This window comes from Dendronephthya gigantea, unplaced genomic scaffold (genome assembly GCF_004324835.1).
Source record: "Dendronephthya gigantea isolate DGI-Jeju-01 unplaced genomic scaffold, DenGig_1.0 000045F, whole genome shotgun sequence".
Classification (NCBI taxonomy): domain Eukaryota; kingdom Metazoa; phylum Cnidaria; class Anthozoa; order Malacalcyonacea; family Nephtheidae; genus Dendronephthya; species Dendronephthya gigantea.
In genome coordinates, this window is record NW_021163055.1 from 1,506,908 (window position 1) to 1,524,369 (window position 17,462).

Here is a 17,462-nt window from a genome sequence, read left to right on the forward strand (position 1 = left end):
TTTGCTGTGATAATAATAACTGGGTAAACTGGCAACATTTATAGACAAGTGCTTATGAGTTTCACCGTGTGAGTGACAGTAGAAAAAGAAGCCGCCTTTTGAATTGCGTTAATAAAAAGTCAGCAAGACTTGCTTGTCTCAAGGACTAAAATGAATTAGACTTCTTGCCGTATCAGTAACATCAGTTTCAAAGAATTTCACATGACATAATCTAGGGTCAGTTTAGGTCATATGGCATTTACGTTCTCCTATGTATAGCTAGCTATATATATACATATATATATATATATAAGACATATAGATTTCATACTAGTTCAAATTAATTGAAAGATGTCCATCAGCTTTCTTGGTCTTATCACGTTCAACATATCTGAGCGAAAAGACCATCTGTTTTCCTGCTAAAAGCAAGCCTTCTTTATTAAATTCTTATCCTCTCTGCTTTACCAAAATAACCTAAATAATAAGCTGAGTTGTATTCGTGCGTGGTGATCAGGTTAGGGGTGAAAATTGACAGGTTGAAAAAAAATGAATAGTTCTAATGATATTTCATCCGTAGATTCAAGTAAAAATTCAGCAATCACTTTGATTTCGTTGAAATAGGATTAAACATGTCAAAGTATAATTTATCACCAGATGCTAAAACCTCATTTATATGAAGGTAATGCAATAATTTATGCTTCACCTCCTTGGACTCTTTCCAGTAAAAAAGGCTAAAATACTTTCTCAAGTGGTTCGTGTTGGTTCTAGTGACCATTATGAACGATATTAAGAAAAGCTTTGTTGAATGGAATGGGGAAAATAACACGAACGTCTTCGTTGTTAATTGTTTTACTCCACACGTTGCATAATGAACCTTAAAGCTATAGAATATTGAATCGTAAATAATGCATTTTCCATTTCTTTAACTCATAAATATAGAACTGTGTGCATACTATATATTCAAGTGTTTGTAACCTAAAAACCATTTTAATCAATTGCGTGGTTCGTAGAAGAAATGAATGAACATTAGCCTGTGGGCAATTTGAATAATGTCAAAAGCGAAATTTAAACGCGTCGACTTCGTGTAGAATAATAACTATCAATTTTGATAAATTGCCGAGGCTAATCGAAAAAAATAGGGCAATTTATTGAGCGATTTCTGAGCGCCCAGTGACGTCCATGTCGGCGAGTTTTAAGGACGAATGTCAAACAGTGTTGAGTGATCGAGTTTTTAACAACTTCTCACAAAGGAGAAGTGTTGACTGAAATGGTCTGTGTGTGTCTTGCCGCGCTAAAAACAATCTCACTTCCAAATATATATCACTTCCAGATTTATCTTAGATTGTTGTCAGAAAATGCAAAAGACATAAAGTCCTTATAGATTAACCTGATAAGCCTCGCTGACCGCATGCACTGATAAAATGATGAATAGTGAAAAATTTGCCCAACGGCTATTCTACAAATTGGAACAGAAGTTACGGTTTTTTGGAAAAACCAAAACGAAAGCTTGAGTGATAAATTTGACTGACTATAGAAGACAAAACATCGGATTTTCTTCAAAACAAACGAAACTCTTTAACAACGTTGTTGATTTTGAAAGTTGTTGAAACCACTATGGCATACAACGCGGCACTGATCAGTTAGTCAAATGACGGTAAAAGCCAAATTGAATGAGTGTTTTAGGAAAACACACAATACCTTTAAATTTCAATTTATTTTAATAAACGAACCAGTTTCGGCACCTTCTATGTTAGTTTTGTAATATTTACACTTTATCTTAAACTGTCGGTAAATTGATAATCCTAGACCTAACCTCGTTCTATAGCTAATTTTTTGTTCAGAAATTGATAAAAATTTACCTCTACTATAAATTACTAAAATTGTGTTCGAAAAGATTTAAATAATATGTAAGATGAACTGTTTGATTTTGAATAAACCCAACGTAAACGAGGAAGACATCCTGTGTGAGAGACTATAGGTCGCTCAGACACATCCATAACGACAGCTCGTTGCAAAATTCTATCTACGTTATGAAAAGTCTTTTGAAATTTGAAAATGTTCAAAATTAAGTAGATTCTGTGCACTCAGAAAGGATATATCTGGAGGTGACCCTATATTACAACTATATCACAACACTTGAGGAGATGAAATCCATTTTCTTTAATGAGAACATTTAGACGTATAATTTATGTGCAAATTCAATCTATTTTGAGGTTCATTGTCTAAATTTATCGAGCTGATCAATACGGCTTAAGAGACGATGGATAGGGAATACCATGAGGGCTTGAATAATGTGATATTGCTGAATGAAATGACGGTGTATGAAGCGATGATCCAGTCATGAAGTAGGGATGATATCGAGCGGTAGAATGTAGTCTTGCAGGGCCTGAGATGGCGGACTTCAGTCCACAAGGACAACCTGGGATGTTACACGGTGTGTGTAGCGGTGCTGATGCGTTTGCAGCGCTTGTGTGCGTTCGTAAATGTTGTAAGAGTTCCTCTGAAGTTGTAAAGTTCTTGCCACAGTTTTTCGAGTCCTGAACCCAGTTGCAAACGAACGGTCCGTTTTGATCGTTCTGAGCGCGAAGCATGAAGCCGGCGTAGGGATAAAGATGTGACATGCTCGGAGCAACCGTCGACAATGAACCGGGTAGAATAGACGAGTCGGGATGATGATGTCCGTAGCAATGAGGCCCACAGCCGTGAGCACCGCTTGCTGAAGATGTCTTCGGTGTTTTACAGTTTGTACAATACGGATCCTGACAAGCACTCGCAAGATAGTCTCTATGATAGTGAGGTAAATGTTGAATCCCTGGTTTTAAACTACTCTCTTGTCCTTGATTGCAGTAGCCACAGTTACATTTCGGGTATAATGGATTTGATCTAGCTGTTGGCGGGCTAAGACCATGGGATTTGACTGGGGACGGAGCGGAGACAGGAGGTGTTGGAAACATAGGTCGTATGCTTGGTGTTGTGGGGGTAAGCGAGGTAGGGGAGGGTATCACCATTGATGCACAGTTGCCCGTACAGTCTGACTTGAGACAAGTCGAATGATGTCCGCTAGAAGTGCCGTGTCCTGGTAAGTCATAGTACATACCACATAAACGACTTGCAGGCGAGCTCTGATAAAAACAATGTGCACTTGAGTCTGTTAGGTAAGGATATTGGAAGGGCGAGAATCCTGCCCCAATATGTGGCGAAACTTTGCTTCGAAATTCTGGACTTTTACTATGAGAAGATGGATTGTCAAGGTTCTTACTCGGCGCACGAAACCCAGGTTTTTCTGAAGAATGATTAAGTTCCTTTTCCTCTGACTGCTTGTACGGTTTAAATGATGATTTACTTTCCTCCGACGCCAGTTTAACTACGCTTCGTACATCGTTTAAACTATTTTGAATCTTCGGCGAATGTCTGGCCGGTGTTATAACCGGCTCTCGTATCTCCTTCTTTCCCTCCGTCTTCCCGATGCTGCTGCAAGTGGCAGCCAGTAGAGCCAGAGGGGATTTCTTCTGCTGTTCAGCGACGGACGGTTCCTGTGTAAGAGAAGGAATCATCGATAATAGTTCAGAATCGCGCTAGTGTGTCCAGATATGACCGAACAGTTGCACTATCAAGGTTATCTGCGTATACACACGAATATAAACATGGGCGCGCCATAAAATGAGGGCCTGTGAAAGATAGATAGCACGGAGACAAAGTGGAATCATTATTGATAGAGTTTTGATTCTTACCGAGATAGACGATGATGCATACGCATGCACGTATTCCCGACTCGTTACGCTTTGTGTCAGCATTTGAAGTTCGTGAAGTGGCACTCGCGATGATTCGTGATGGATCTTCGGTTGTAGAAACGGTCGTTGTATATCAATCATTTCAGTGCACTGCGCACGGCTTGGAAACTGAACTCGTTTTGAATGTGCGGTAGGGCATTTGAAATATTAAATACATCTTGGCGATAAGACCGCCACGAGACAATGTGCCCCTTACTTACACACAAGAGATTACAGAGCGATGCCGCCTTCCAATCAAAATTCGTCTTTGTCGATATTTTGCCTCTTTATTGGATAATCAACACAGCAGGGTGGGTGAAGATGTAATTGCAGATAGCGTAGTTTGATTGATGGCTGCTTCGTCAACCAATCAACGCCGCGAAGGTAATTAAGTGTGCATTCGCCTGGCGTGTCATAATGACCAAATGAATCAATCAATGTGTCAATCTTATTCTACATCATTTTGTCACTCTGTGTTCGGGATAAAGGTGTTGAAGAGGCAGGAAACAACTCGCTTTTACAAAGAGTTTATTGCTGGAAAATGGCCGCCTCGGCCGGAGAACGTCAAAAACTCCTTCGCGTCAAAGCGATCCTGAGAACTCACGAGCGTTGATCAGACTTCAGGCCCCACGCATACCGTCTCGAGTATACACTCAGCTTATTGCGCTGGTGAACGCGCGGTCTCTTTGATCACTTGACAGCTATCAGGGCTATCTCATCCAGCTATCAATCAAATCGGGTACCCACTGGGTTAAATGAATGAGATAAGCCATCGTGATGACAGCGCGGACATTTGTGTCAAATATGATAAAATGCCATAGAAAAGCTATATTAAAATCTCTCCCAACTTTCGTCAAGTGAATGAACCTTTGCGCTCTCAAGACGTCGCGCAACTCGACTGTTTCTCCGAGGTGAAGTCGCCAGAGCTGCTGTAGTGTTGAATGATTATTTTTTTCTGAAATGCACGTATTTTGACGATATAGAAACCAAAGCGGATTTATCGTAGAAAGCTTAATTAGTTTGCTATTTAATAACATGCCTATCAAAGCAGATAATGATCAGAACGGCGCCTTTTAGTCCTTCCTTAGATCAACTCAAAAATTCCGCTCAAATTTTATTGCCAATTTGCGTTCACAAATACTGGGAAACATGACAGCCCCAAAAACTAATTTTTAGACAAAGCGCGCAACACTAAACCATTGTCCCAACTTCTGTTCACTCTTGTGAGCTCAAGAAAACGGACACAATACATCGCATCATCCTCGAAATACGGCGAGCTAATTTTTAACAAAGCGCACGATGACGCTGCGTTCCCTAAAGGTGTTTTAATATTTGACTTGAGTCTCGGCAGCTGCGCAAATGTTATGGCGCGCAAAATAAGTATATTTGTCCAATACGATGTTTCATGCTTGCCGCTCGCTACGATATTTCATAAACCCTTCAAACAAATCCTTATGACATTTATTTGGGTTAGATAAAGGAAAATTTAGAGAATTCTGGCGACGAACGTCTGCAAGTTTGGCAGCTCAAAGATTAGATAATCTTGCGAGCGTCTGACATTCCCAGTAGTGATATTATTCATTGTGAAGTCTGAAGAGCAATTATTAAATGCCAAATAAAGAATTCTTATGAAAAGCTTCGGTGGTTTTAGTCTAAACTATTTAATTACCCCAAACATATATAATAACATTTTGTATAATGTCTAGTTTTAGTCCTGTTCTTGGACACAATTCCATCGTCATTTTCCTCCAAGTTTACCTTTGGTAACGTGGCTCGTGTGACACTTCAATATCATGATTATTTTCTTTAAAAAATACTGATCTATGGCAGACACGAATTTCATAATTTAATTCGCACAACATTAATATGGCTTGATAGTTGACACAGACGTAGGACGATTTTCGGGCAGTTTAAAAATTTTTCACGACATCTTGCGCCATTTAATTTTAAACAGACGGTAGAATATGTTTCCTCCTGTCATTACTGGGTTTGTTTAGTTTGCCTAAATAATAATAATTTTGAAAGCAAATCGCTACTTTTGGCGTAATTTACCGTGTCGCGTTTCCGAAACTGATTAAGTTTGGGGTTTTCTACCTAAGGCTAAAAGATCCTTGCATTCATCTGGACGGATTTTCGGCGATGTTTATGAATTAACGCGACTTTCCCTCGAAGCTAATCACTCTCAATGCTGTCTGGTCTATCACACTTCTCATGCATACGGTATTAAAATTTGACAGCCTGTTGAAAACAATTATAGATTAGCGATGAAAGGTAGAAACAATTAAAGACAATACAGTGTGTTTGTTTTTAATAACGCCTGTAGTTTGATTGACAGAAGATTATAGGCCAGCCAATGACTGTCTGTCGCATAGAGCCATGCGTCTTCTCGCTATCTTCAAGACGAGGCAAACGAAAGCGTGGAACGTGGGATTGTCACGTGGACGAAAATATGTCATACAATAGACCTCGTCAGCCGTGCACAGTCTCGCTGATAGTTTTATCATTTTTTTCCTTGAACACAGACTTATTTGGCATGCATATTTTCAATGATATCACAGTGCAAGCTGTTCAAACACAGCGAACTTGTCGTCGCGGCCATGCAATCTCTCAGTGTAGATTTTTATGCGAACATTGACTCAACTCGTCTTCAAGTTCGTTGATATAATTTTCTTCTAACTAACTTTTCTTCATCTCCAATCCAACTTCTTGTAAACTGTGATGATTGTCAAAAGGGTTCCATAACAATGTTCCTCCATTATTATGTGATATGGCAGGCATGCAATATCTCCCAGTTTGTATTATCATTCTTCTATCGAGTGTTAAACGTCCCGGCATCTAGCTTTTTCCAGAGAACACTGCATCGTTGTCGCTGTCCTTTCCAACTCGTTACCTTAGACATCTTTTCAATATCACTTCATCTTGTTTTCATCAGATTGTCGTTCTTGTAAAGAGTGTTTCCACATTTATCAAGTTGATCGCTAGATCTTTCCAGAAGACACAATATCTTTGTCGCCGGTCTTCTTCATCAACTCATTAGCTACCTCAGAAATCTTCCTAATATCTCTTCATCTTATTCTCTGTATTCCATCTGATTGTCGTTCTTGTAACAGAGTGTTTCACGTCCATCTGGATCTTTCCATCTCTGTCCTCTTCCATAATTTAGTAACTCAGATATCTTCACAATATAGCAGCAACCTTTGTCAACCATTTATTTAGAACTTTTTCCTCCACCAGTCTCTCCATGATTTCTCGCAATTTTTCATTGTTGGTCGACTTCCACAACTCCACAAGGTATCCGACCACTGTCTGGGAAATGCTTCGAAAGCGCTCGTGGATGTATACGCAATCATATAGTGAAATACGAATCCTCGATCCACGGGAAGACCTCCACGAACCCCGAGTCGCTCCTCTTATCTTGAGCGCAGCATGTCACTTATCAAGTAATTAAAGTGTTGACAGTTTCAAGGAGAAACCCACATAATGTTTACACTGCGGCGTAGCATAGTTAATTGTTTAGGTTTAAGCTGGGATGATGTCGCTTGATCATATCTCATATGATACGACATTCTCTGTAAACATAGCTGGATTGATGGAGAGCCGGTGTCTTTGATGTGCTTGATGAATCGTGAATTAATGGCGTTATCCAAACGCGCTGATTGTCATTTCGAAATTATCACATTGAGCAAGACACGCCATTGTTGGCTTGTGAATATTTCATGTATCGTTCGGTTATTAAACTTGATCTTTGCTACAATTTTTACCGAAGCCCTTCGGCTTATATTTGAAGCAGCGTTGTTTTCACAATATTTAGGAAGTTTGCTTCGCTTTGTCCTGTAAGACAAGAGCTTTGCCCCCTAAATTGATTGACGCGGCTTATGTTACCTAAGTTACCTATCACGAGTTTTGAGTTTCATTGTGTTGTGAATGTTTTATGTCAAGCTGAAGTTTTTCACATGAGTTTCAGCAATGTCGTTTGCGGCTTAACTGATGTGGTTTGGAATCTTTGATTTTCCAGTTATTTTACCAGCCGAACGATGAAGAAAAAAATAGTTCAGTACCTAAAGATAATTTCCACGCCATTTGATCCCAGCCTCGATCTTATACAAACATTTAATATGTATGGTAATATGTGCTTCAGTCGCAATAATTCAGTCTGATGCCTGCATAGTTACAAAATGTTGTGTAATAAAGTGTTATGGTTTGTGTCTGGACTACCTGAAAAAGATATCTCAAACACGGTCGAAGGAAAGGCAGTTATGACCCTTAACTCCTTGTTCATATGTGAAGAAGCATTTGATAGGAAATTGCCATCGTGAATTGTGATATAATTCAGTGTGGCGGTAGAGGATCTTACAATAAAATAGTACAGTATTACAATAATTTTCCCCGGCTAAATTCCTAAAATCTTTTTGAAAGATGTTGTGATGCCCGGCAAAGCATTTCATGAGGTATGGTTTTATCAAGAAACCATTAACCTGATCGCAAAAACTTGTTGAAAAAATCCACGTCTTTGTAGGATATCTTGCTGTGTTACTGTTAACACCTTGCTCAATTGTTTTTTCGCCTTTCTTTCATATTGAAATAAATCTATGAATTTGATTGACACTTCGCTCTTCGTTAGTTATAGTGTTGAAAAAATCATTATTCAAAATGTTAGACTAATCATAGGCAACATGATTAGGACCTCCAAGGAAGCAGGCATTATTAGTCTCCCTGTTATCGTTACTTTCCTGTTATGTTTAAGAAATCATCTTTGCCAGTCTATTCGTTATAAATTGAGTTATTAGACGAAAAAATCAGTCAATCGTAGGGGTTGAGAAATAGGATTTCACGTTGATCCATTAATATTACAAAAGGATTATCTTTACTTATATTGCTGCGTGAATGCAATTTGGCCGGCGTAAATCGGGTAAATTAAGCTCAAAAAGCGTCAAACGATGATTGATGGTGAATGAATTGAAACGCAAAATATCTTCTGAGAAGAAGTCTTTTTCCGACGTTATTAGTTTTGACCGTTTCATGGTTTTCATTTCATCCTTGCACCAAATCATGGCTGGGCAGGGAAGAGTGAGGTAGAGGGGTACACCCTCGTAATGCAAACTCAGCGCTGACTTTCACAGACAATGATTTCAGAAATAATGCGCATGCGGTAAAACATAATCTCAGATTTGTTTCACGTTAAAAAAATGTTTTTAATTTTGATAGAGAATTCACAAAATGCTTAGCACTATGACCAGTCGTACAAAACTCTTCACTACATTTTGAGAGTAGATAAATTATAGATCATGCAAAGTAGAGATCCCTGATTAGTTTATACTCTCAGTAACTATACATAAAGGCTAACTGCCTTTTAATACAACTTGGTTCACAGGGTCAGTCAGAATAAATTACTATAACTCTATTTTCATGTAAAAATATTCCACTGACAACTAGCGTTGTTTTTGAGGCATTGAATTAGAAATAAGGCTGCGTAAATAATTCTGACACACCCTGAATCCCATTACTGTTAATTCCTCAGTAATATCCATATATAAATATATATTTTTTCCTGCATCATTTCATAAATTTTTGGGTCATATTTATGTTGCTGCTTTCTCTAACTTTTTAAACCTTGCTTCTAAATAAAAAATGATAAAAATTATTTTAGCACATTTTGTTCATATTTGAATGAAAATTTAGGTGGCAGGAAGTGAGATTGATAAATTTATAAAGAAACGAATGATATGTATGTATGTATGACCTAATTCTTTGGAATAAGTGTCCAGTTTCTGGGCGGCAGCTTCTAGACTTGTCACACTTGCATCAACTTTGTCAATCATATCCAGATATGGTTTCAATTTCTCATCTAAAACGTTAAATATTTAACAGCTATTGACAGTGGCATAGCCAGATAATATCACTCCTTGGGCATGGCTATTTCACTCACAGCTATTATCTTTTAAATAAGCAATCAATCAATTCATTTTCTGGGGGTGTAAACGCTTCTCGAGGGTGCAAAATACCAAAGAATGCCGAATGGTGAAATATTCTGGCACACCCATAGGAAATCTGCAAACTCTTCAAGGTAAACTTACATTTCTCATTGATTTGTTTCATTCTTGTGATTAAAGTTTTTGTTGTATTATCCATTTCATCGTACTTCTCTTTCGTCAACTGGTTCAACTTTTCTAACAACTCATAGTCATCCAAAGATGCTGTTTCAAAAGATACAAGAGATGGGTAACACAGTTATCCAGTATAGAAGCTGTCAAAAAAGGTATCTTTAACTAACCATTCAATTCACATTGTAAATATTCAGAAATATTTGTAAACATATTTCGACAAGATTCCTCTAATGTAGCTGGCTTAATTTCATCACTCCTCGAAGCAGTTTCATTCACCGCTTGACCAGAATCAGCTGCAATTTCGCTTGAAATCTCACCCTTAACCGAAGTACCAGGGTTTACCTCTTGTTCAGAATGTTTTATCTCCGTTTCAGCCATTTTTTCTGTAAATATTTTGCATTAAATATCGAAAATTTAACTCAAAATTCATACATTTTCAAATGGAATATTTAATCAGATTTTGTTGTATACCTTGATACTTCATTTAGCATTGGAATAATCGACGTCGTACCCAGGCTCATGAACGGGAAAGAGCAAATTGAAGAAGCAATGATTGTGGGACGTTGGGTATGAGTACCACTACGCATGCGCAACCTTAATTAAACAACTAATGAGCAAGAAAGCAAATCTTTTTTTCTATATTTATATTTTCTTCACATATTACATGTTTTTTTTTACAATTTATCCACAAATGGCGCTTTTAATATTTGTTAAGATGAAAAATGTAAAGACGAACCTTGTCATTTTGAGCAAGATACTTGTTGCAAGGTTCCTTGCTTAAAATTTCAACATTCTCCTCTCATTTCGCTGCTTGTTTATAATAAAACAAAAGCCTCTAAAGATTTCTGCAGGACTGTAACCTGCATTGGTAAAAATATCACACCATTACCTAAGCTATTGAAATCCCAACCCTGGTAACCCATGCTCATACTCCCTGTTCCCCATCATCCCTGACTACAGTATTAGTATATATATGTTATTTCTACACATTAGGATGTGAAATTGCTTTGAGCTTGTCAGCAGAACATACTGGAATGTAACGCCGCCACTCGAAACGTTCGTTGCTTTTCATGTTCCTTAAAAAATAAAACAAAATTATTTAAAACAATTGAGTTAGCTTGCAAGCTTAGAACTTTCTATGAAATCATTATTAACTGACTTTCTGGATCCTCATTTCTTCATATTCTGAATTGTCTGTTGGTAACTCATGACGGCAAACTGGGCATGAGTTTGTCTATAAAATAAGATGTAAATCTTACATAATATGATATCAGGTTAACTACATAGCATGCCTTCATTGTTACCTGATTTAACCAAGACAGAATGCAGTCCTCGTGAAACTTGTGCATGCAAGGCAATTCAATGTAGACTTCTTTTTTCTAAAAGAAGATGAGAAAAAATCAAGACGAAAGTCTCAACCTTAAATTGATCTATAAACATTTCTGTATACCTCATATTTCTCTAAACAAACAGGGCAAGATGCCTTTCCTGTAAAAAATGTTGCAATTATTAGCTAGATGTCAGTGTTGCAGTGTTTTGTAACAAATTGTGTCATTCATCTCTGTGATTAAGGTAAAAACGTAACTCAGATAAACTTGACTCCTGTAACATGCAATTGTCTGATTATATTTCGACCTTATAATGAGAACTACCATTGTGGCTCTAACAATTAACAGTACTCTGTCTCTTCACTCTGAGCACCATGCAGTAATGATGTACAACATTAGTTATTTTAGTGATGACCTGTCGGTGTATTTTTAGCCTTGGTTCTTGGCAATTCTTGGACGACTTTCTTTGAAGCAGGAGGTGCCTTTAGTTCTTCAGAAAAACTGAACAAATAAAAATACAACTGTTTCATTATTTTAATATGATAATTTCAAGTTAGAAATATATCATTCATACCTGTTTATATCCACATCAATCATTCCTTCACTTCTCATAAACATTCTGAAAAAACAATCAACTTTATAAAACAACGTCTGTCAGAAAATAGAAAGACCCATCAAATCATTCATGACTACTGACTAGACATATGACATATCGTATTATTTTTGTAAATGAAAGTCAACAATTTCAACAATACGACTATATTCCTACCTCGCAAGCAAAAGTAGATCCAAAGCTGGATTGTCGCCTTCATTGTCGCTGCAGTCGTGTTCTTCAAAGTATAAAGAAGTCATTTTCTTCGTCTGTTGTGTGTTGTATAAATATCTAAAATACTATGTAAAAAGTTTTAAGTTTATATTATTTTTCACCACTTACGTAATAAACATTACGTAACGTAAATAACGTAAATAATTGTCCAGTGTATATTAAGGTCATTGGGCCCCACTGACCTATATAAATGTAGGTTTTAAAGCCTGCGACAAGGCATTTCTTGATTTTCTTTTCAGTGTTTTCTTCGCTTATAAAAGAATGGCGGGTTTTTTCCAGTGAACTCTAATAAGACTCTTTACTCTAATAATAATCTTATAATACTCTTTTTAGAGTTCACTGGTTTTTTCAAATGTTTTTTTTTATTTCATTACAGCGCTTCCACTTTGAAGGAAATGTCCTTTTAAAAGGATTTTTTTGTAAGATGAAGGAAATTTGAAGGAAATTTCAAAATTTTACCAATATTAGTAATATTATGATCTTTTTGAAAAAAAAGCGTAAAATAAGCCTAAATCTGACTACATAGATGCCTTGCGCATAACTTATTAACCGAAAAATAATTAATAAATAGAATAAATGCCATTAATTTACTTGAAATACTTCGTTTAATACTTATTTTGTATAATTGTGTAAAATAAATTATAATAATTACATCTAAAACATTCAAAGTATTAAAAGTAGCTACCTTTTTCCTTCACGCCTCTATATGCACGTAATTTACATAAATTTTTAAATGCAAGTTTTGATTGTTCATTCGTTTAAGATCAATTGAGGTCAAAACTATGACTTTTGAAGCTACGGGTCTATTCTGAATGATGCAATTCTGTTTATAGTTTTAGCTCTGTCAGTTTTCTGTACGAAGTATAATTGTATTCAGACTTTAGAGCAATGATAAAATTGAACATTACGATGATCGTATTTTGAGAAAAGGCTTTTTTAGAGCATATTCAACATAATTTCTTTTAATTGCTTGAAGGAAATGTGAAGGAAATTTCACAATTTGTTAAAGAAATTTTTAGTGAAAATAAGGAGAAAAAATTATTTTCTGATTTTCTAAAGTGGAAACACTGATTTCTTCGCTATAAAAGAATGGCGGATTTTTTCAAATGTGTTTTTTTATTTGATTACAAGATTAGAAGTCAAGAATAATCAGAACTGAAGATGTCCGGAATCGACAAAAAGAGGTAAATTTTCCAATCTGTTAGTTTTGTACTTAAATATGTTCAATTTTTCCCCAACGCTATTATTTTCCCCAGCTGTTTGCTCCGTGGTATTGCTGAAGAGAGTTTAGGTTTATATGTTTGTATCTCTCGTGAATTATGTAGAATTTTTGGTGAAATAGCGATGTTAACTGATGTAGTGATAAGCTAATGAACGTACTGAAAAATAATATTCTTGTAACTACTTTAATGCCGCCGTGGTGTAGCTACAAGCTAATTTACGTTCTGGAAATTTTGTATCGAAACTTATATACACTCAAAGTAGTTTGAAAATTAATGTTCTAATCAAATTTTTATGGAAAGATTTCTGAGAAAACTGGTAAGAAAAAGTCTGATGAAAATAGCCATCATGGTGATTTTACTTTTCTTCAATAAATCATGATTTTTTTATTTGTTTCAAATGTGCTTAAAGGTAGATCTTTTTTTTCTGACATCACTCTTAGCAAGTCCTATTGAAGAGTCGCCGCAAAGACCACCATTTTATGAAGTAAATATATGTGTATATTTTAAAACTTATTTATATACATTTAAATGGTATGTAATTATAATACTAGTGTAGAAATACTGCTTTTCTAAATGTGTTGCACTGCAGATATATCATAAGCTAGCTTGCTTAATTGTCTAAAACATTTTCCCAAATGAATAACAAATTTATGTTGATGTTTTATTTCTTAGTACCCATCAGTGAGTGGAAACTGCAGTAAGACAGATTTCACCTGCTGTCAGCCTGATGAGAATTCTAAAGATAATATAGACGTAACTGAAAATGATAAGCAGATCTCATCAACAAAAAAATTAAATTAGAAAATGTGGAAATTGAGCAATCCACACAGCCGTCTAAAGTATGTATCAAGGTATGCAGTGTTGTGATTTCTTAGGATGCAAAATATTTCTTTCAAATGGTTAATCACTTGCAAAATGCAACTTAAAAAAATACGATCGCTTTTAGAGGAAGAGGAGACTGGTGGAGTTCAAGCAATAATTCCTCCACTTTCCAGCATCTATTTCCCAGAGGCCCCAGAACAAGAAAATGCCCGTTTAATTTGTAGTGTAAATGTGTGCGTCCTCTTTGAAGAATCTCTTTCAAATGTTTTGTTTGTTCTTTCTCAACTAATGTCCTGTTTCATTTCTTTTTCAGGAAAATCTTGGATCCGTAAAGGTATGTCTTTTGTCCTAGCCAGATTAAAGCTGAGCTGTTTTTATCTTTTCGTTGCAATAGACTAAGAAAAGCTAAGAAAAAGTAAGAGTCATTTGGTTTGTTAGTTGTCTGTTCGTTGTCTTGTTTGAATGATTAGGAAATATTCGCCCATCTTAACAATCCATTGCTTGTAGTTTTCCGCAGGAAACACGCTTAAGACTTCACGTCTATATTTAATAATTTAATAGTAAATTTCGGAGACACATTTTAGAAACTTTAATCTAATTACTGATTTTCTATAGATCCTAGATATAGTATTTAAATTAAGGCAGGGTATTTGACTCTGAATAGTGAATAGCCCCTTTGGGGAGAGTTTGATTTTTATATACTATATACATACTATAGATCAACCTAGACGCCCAAGCTCCTCGAGGTACGGCAGTTTATTTCTTTTAATTTAACAATCCATTGCTTTTGTAGACTGAAATAAGGTTACGGCGTTCGTCCAGGTACAGCAGTTTATTTCTTTTCAATTTTACCTTACAAATTATCACGTTTCAAGCAAAGATTATTCGTCTAACACAATTTTCCCAACTTAGAATTAAGAAAAAGAATGGGAGTGGAGAGGTACATGTCCTTTGTTGTAGCCAGATTCTGTCGAATGCAATTCAAACAATATATAATGAGATGATAATAAACAATCCTTAACAATTCATTGCTTTTCGTAGGGGACAAGGGAGGTCCGCAGGAGCGCGAGGTACGGCAATTTACTTCTTCCAACTAAAATTTACCTCACCTAATACAACGTTTCAAGCAAAGGTTGATTATGATAATATCTGTTTATTAATCAATTGCTTTGCAGTATAGACTGAATTACACAATTGTCCCTATGTTATAAACTAGTTACATAATTATTTACAATATAACAAGTATATACAAACAATTACACTGGTTTACAAAATATAAGATAGAAATTATATTATATATTTACAACTATAAAGATCTAAGATTATTTGTCTAACACAATTTTCTCAACTTAGATTTCCAGGGAAAAAGACATAAAACTGATCTTTTTTCTTCTTTTTCACATTGCAATAGATTAATGAAGAAGTAAAGCAGCCGCCGTGGGGAGGGAACAGGTGAAAAAAGTCAACAGGTGAAATGGTCAAATGACAATGATGATGATGACGTGGAAGGTTTCAAAGTAAGCTGGTTGTGACTAATGTCCTGTTTCATTTCTTTTTCAGGAAAATCTTGGATCAGTCAATGTATGTCCAAGCAAAGATTATTCGTTTAACACAATTTTCCCAACTTAGAATTGGAGAGAAAAATGGAGGCGGCAATGTATGTCCTTTGTCGTAGCCAGATTCTGTCGAATGCAATTCAAACAATATATAATGAGATGATAATGAACAATCCTTAACAATCCATTGCTTTTCGTAGGAGACAAGGGAGATCCGTCGGAGTGCACGGTATGGCAATTTATGTGGAGAGGTACATGTCCTTTGTCGTAGCCAGATTTTGATCCGCAGGAGCGCGAGATACGCAATTCATAGATGATTCAAGATTATGGACTGTAGGCTGGTGTTTCTCTCTGTCAATGTAGCCATCACCAGATAATCAATTTAGTGCAACTGACCCACATAATGGGAACATGGAGATTGAGCAGTCTACGGTACTCGCACAACAAGGTTTATATATCAAGGTATGCAGTGTTGTGATTTCTTAGGATGCAAAATATTTCTTTCAAATGGTTAATCACTTGCCAAATGCAACCCTAAAAAATACGATCTCTTTTAGAGGAAGAGAACAAGAAGAAGAGACGCGAGTCCAAGTAATAATTGCTCCAGTTTCCAGCCGGAAATACAAAGATCTGAGCTTTCTGATCACGCACATAATTCAACCACCCAGGCCGGCAGATCCGTGAGTAAATTAATGTACATAACCAGTGTAGAATGTTGTACAACGCTTGTATGTCGGGTCTTGTCAAGATGATTTAACTATGAGTATTATTTATTTAGCGTTCATTTCCACAAAAACGATGCGAAGAATTTCCGAAAAGAGATGGAACACTCGAGCCTATTTAAAAACACTTGTATGCATCTTGAAAGCAAGGTGAATTAACTTCAAATTTGAGACATCAAACAAACCAAATTAAAGTGCGGACCTTTCATTTTCCTGTTTAAAATCTCACTTATACTCTACTTTTTATGTCGTTTTACAGCATTCCCTGCATGTGAAAGATGAAAATATGAAGTTCACTCGTGGAAAATATGGCAACAAATTAAACGGGCATTTTCTTGTTCTGGGGCCTCTAGGAAATAGAAGCGAGGTCGTTTCCAGACTTCTTTGTCCCAATTTTCATAGTTCCTAGTCATTTCCATCTCATTTTCTGTTGAATCTTGATCGTCAGCTAGACTCTGATGATAGAGTTCTATCATAGTGTAAGTGTGTGCGTGCTCATTAAAGAATCTCTTTCAAATGTTTTGTTTGTTCTTTGTCAACTAATGTCCTGTTTCATTTCTGAGTATATTTAAGTGTGTAGCTGTTTAACTAGTTTCAATGTAAATAAATATTACTTATTTTCTCCTTAAATTTTAAAAGAGAACATTCGTCCCAAAGAGATTTGTCCAGATCATTAAACATCAGTGCCCCCTGATAGGCAAATGACTTCTTTCCAATTGCCGTATGGATTTTCGGGAGTTTTGCGAATGACCCATTTCCGCGAGTGTTTTTTCCAGGTACAAGTCTCTCAAACATAATTTTATTTGATTGTGTTCCAATATGGATAAGAGATTTAAAAACATCCACAACTAAACGACGTTTTCGTAATGTTTTAAGACTGTCCATATGTAATTGGATGTTACCGGGTTGGGTAATAATCCTTGATGCTCGTCCCTGGATTAATTCTAACTTGTCATTCAGCGTATTAGAAATACCCATCAAAAACGGATAACAATAGAGAGCAATTGGTCTAATCATCGTAATATAGATGGTATTAGGGGGGACAAAAGATGCACCCACTTTTATGCAGATTGCTTTAAAACTTGTTAATAAATTCGCTAGAAATGGCATAATCAACTTGACAACTGTTTTG

General features: G+C 36.2%; 4 protein-coding genes and 1 long non-coding RNA gene across 7 annotated transcripts; 2 read left to right on the forward strand and 3 right to left on the reverse strand.

Moving 5' to 3' along the window:
* Positions 1-1,642: 1,642 nt before the first annotated feature.
* Positions 1,643-4,590, reverse strand: LOC114527453 (zinc finger protein 703-like). Its single transcript, XM_028549104.1, has 2 exons — positions 3,711-4,590; positions 1,643-3,512 (listed from the first exon to the last, which is right to left on the reverse strand). Exons 1-2 carry the CDS (start codon positions 3,849-3,851, stop codon positions 2,220-2,222), a joined length of 1,434 nt encoding a protein of 477 aa, XP_028404905.1. The 5' UTR covers positions 3,852-4,590; the 3' UTR covers positions 1,643-2,219.
* Positions 4,591-7,753: 3,163 nt separating this feature from the next.
* On the reverse strand, positions 7,754-10,296 carry LOC114527454 (biogenesis of lysosome-related organelles complex 1 subunit 2-like). Its single transcript, XM_028549105.1, has 4 exons — positions 10,021-10,296; positions 9,824-9,943; positions 9,490-9,594; positions 7,754-9,366 (listed from the first exon to the last, which is right to left on the reverse strand). Exons 1-4 carry the CDS (start codon positions 10,229-10,231, stop codon positions 9,329-9,331), a joined length of 474 nt encoding a protein of 157 aa, XP_028404906.1. The 5' UTR covers positions 10,232-10,296; the 3' UTR covers positions 7,754-9,328.
* Positions 9,601-10,444, forward strand: LOC114527456. The gene is made up of 3 exons (XR_003687418.1): positions 9,601-9,813; positions 9,931-10,005; positions 10,342-10,444. It is a non-coding gene; the product is annotated as an uncharacterized LOC114527456 (long non-coding RNA).
* Positions 10,445-10,515: 71 nt separating this feature from the next.
* On the reverse strand, positions 10,516-12,140 carry LOC114527455 (E3 ubiquitin-protein ligase RNF181-like). The gene is made up of 7 exons (XM_028549107.1): positions 11,951-12,140; positions 11,756-11,800; positions 11,597-11,682; positions 11,304-11,341; positions 11,158-11,232; positions 11,013-11,087; positions 10,516-10,929 (listed from the first exon to the last, which is right to left on the reverse strand). Exons 1-7 carry the CDS (start codon positions 12,031-12,033, stop codon positions 10,870-10,872), a joined length of 462 nt encoding a protein of 153 aa, XP_028404908.1. The 5' UTR covers positions 12,034-12,140; the 3' UTR covers positions 10,516-10,869.
* Positions 12,141-13,063: 923 nt separating this feature from the next.
* On the forward strand, positions 13,064-16,877 carry LOC114527643. Of its 3 annotated transcripts, none has more exons than XR_003687436.1 (13): positions 13,064-13,191; positions 13,671-13,714; positions 13,903-14,081; positions 14,366-14,386; positions 14,846-14,874; positions 14,965-14,992; positions 15,094-15,122; positions 15,464-15,521; positions 15,613-15,709; positions 15,809-16,070; positions 16,166-16,288; positions 16,387-16,480; positions 16,590-16,877. XR_003687436.1 is itself a non-coding variant. In XM_028549346.1 (5 exons), the coding sequence occupies exons 2-5, from the start codon at positions 16,012-16,014 to the stop codon at positions 16,737-16,739; spliced, it is 426 nt and encodes a 141-aa protein (XP_028405147.1). In that variant the 5' UTR covers positions 15,539-15,709; positions 15,809-16,011; the 3' UTR covers positions 16,740-16,877. The 3 variants fall into 3 exon arrangements, 1 of the variants encoding a protein (XP_028405147.1); XR_003687437.1 differs by having other exon boundaries at positions 15,613-15,633; XM_028549346.1 differs by lacking the exons at positions 13,064-13,191; positions 13,671-13,714; positions 13,903-14,081; ... (3 more) ...; positions 15,094-15,122; positions 15,464-15,521 and having other exon boundaries at positions 15,539-15,709.
* The last annotated feature ends 585 nt before the right edge of the window (positions 16,878-17,462 follow it).

Bases quoted from the DNA above. Each gene is read 5' to 3' on its own strand.
- LOC114527453 (XM_028549104.1), bottom strand. From the start codon at position 3,851: ATGATTGATATACAACGACCGTTTCTACAACCGAAGATCCATCACGAA. The intron at 3,513-3,710 runs GTAAGAATCAAA...TCTCTTACACAG, and splicing joins ATGCATCATCGTCTATCTCG to GAACCGTCCGTCGCTGAACA.
- LOC114527455 (XM_028549107.1), bottom strand. From the start codon at position 12,033: ATGACTTCTTTATACTTTGAAGAACACGACTGCAGCGACAATGAAGGC. The intron at 11,233-11,303 runs GTATACAGAAAT...ATCTTCTTTTAG, and splicing joins TTTGTTTAGAGAAATATGAG to AAAAAAGAAGTCTACATTGA. The intron at 10,930-11,012 runs GTCAGTTAATAA...TTATTTTTTAAG, and splicing joins AAGAAATGAGGATCCAGAAA to GAACATGAAAAGCAACGAAC.
- LOC114527454 (XM_028549105.1), bottom strand. From the start codon at position 10,231: ATGGCTGAAACGGAGATAAAACATTCTGAACAAGAGGTAAACCCTGGT. The intron at 9,944-10,020 runs GTTAGTTAAAGA...CTTTTGAAACAG, and splicing joins TTTACAATGTGAATTGAATG to CATCTTTGGATGACTATGAG. The intron at 9,367-9,489 runs GTCATACATACA...TTTTTTATTTAG, and splicing joins CACTTATTCCAAAGAATTAG to AAGCAAGGTTTAAAAAGTTA.
- LOC114527643 (XM_028549346.1), top strand. From the start codon at position 16,012: ATGGGAACATGGAGATTGAGCAGTCTACGGTACTCGCACAACAAGGTT. The intron at 16,071-16,165 runs GTATGCAGTGTT...GATCTCTTTTAG, and splicing joins AACAAGGTTTATATATCAAG to AGGAAGAGAACAAGAAGAAG. The intron at 16,289-16,386 runs GTGAGTAAATTA...TTATTTATTTAG, and splicing joins CCACCCAGGCCGGCAGATCC to CGTTCATTTCCACAAAAACG.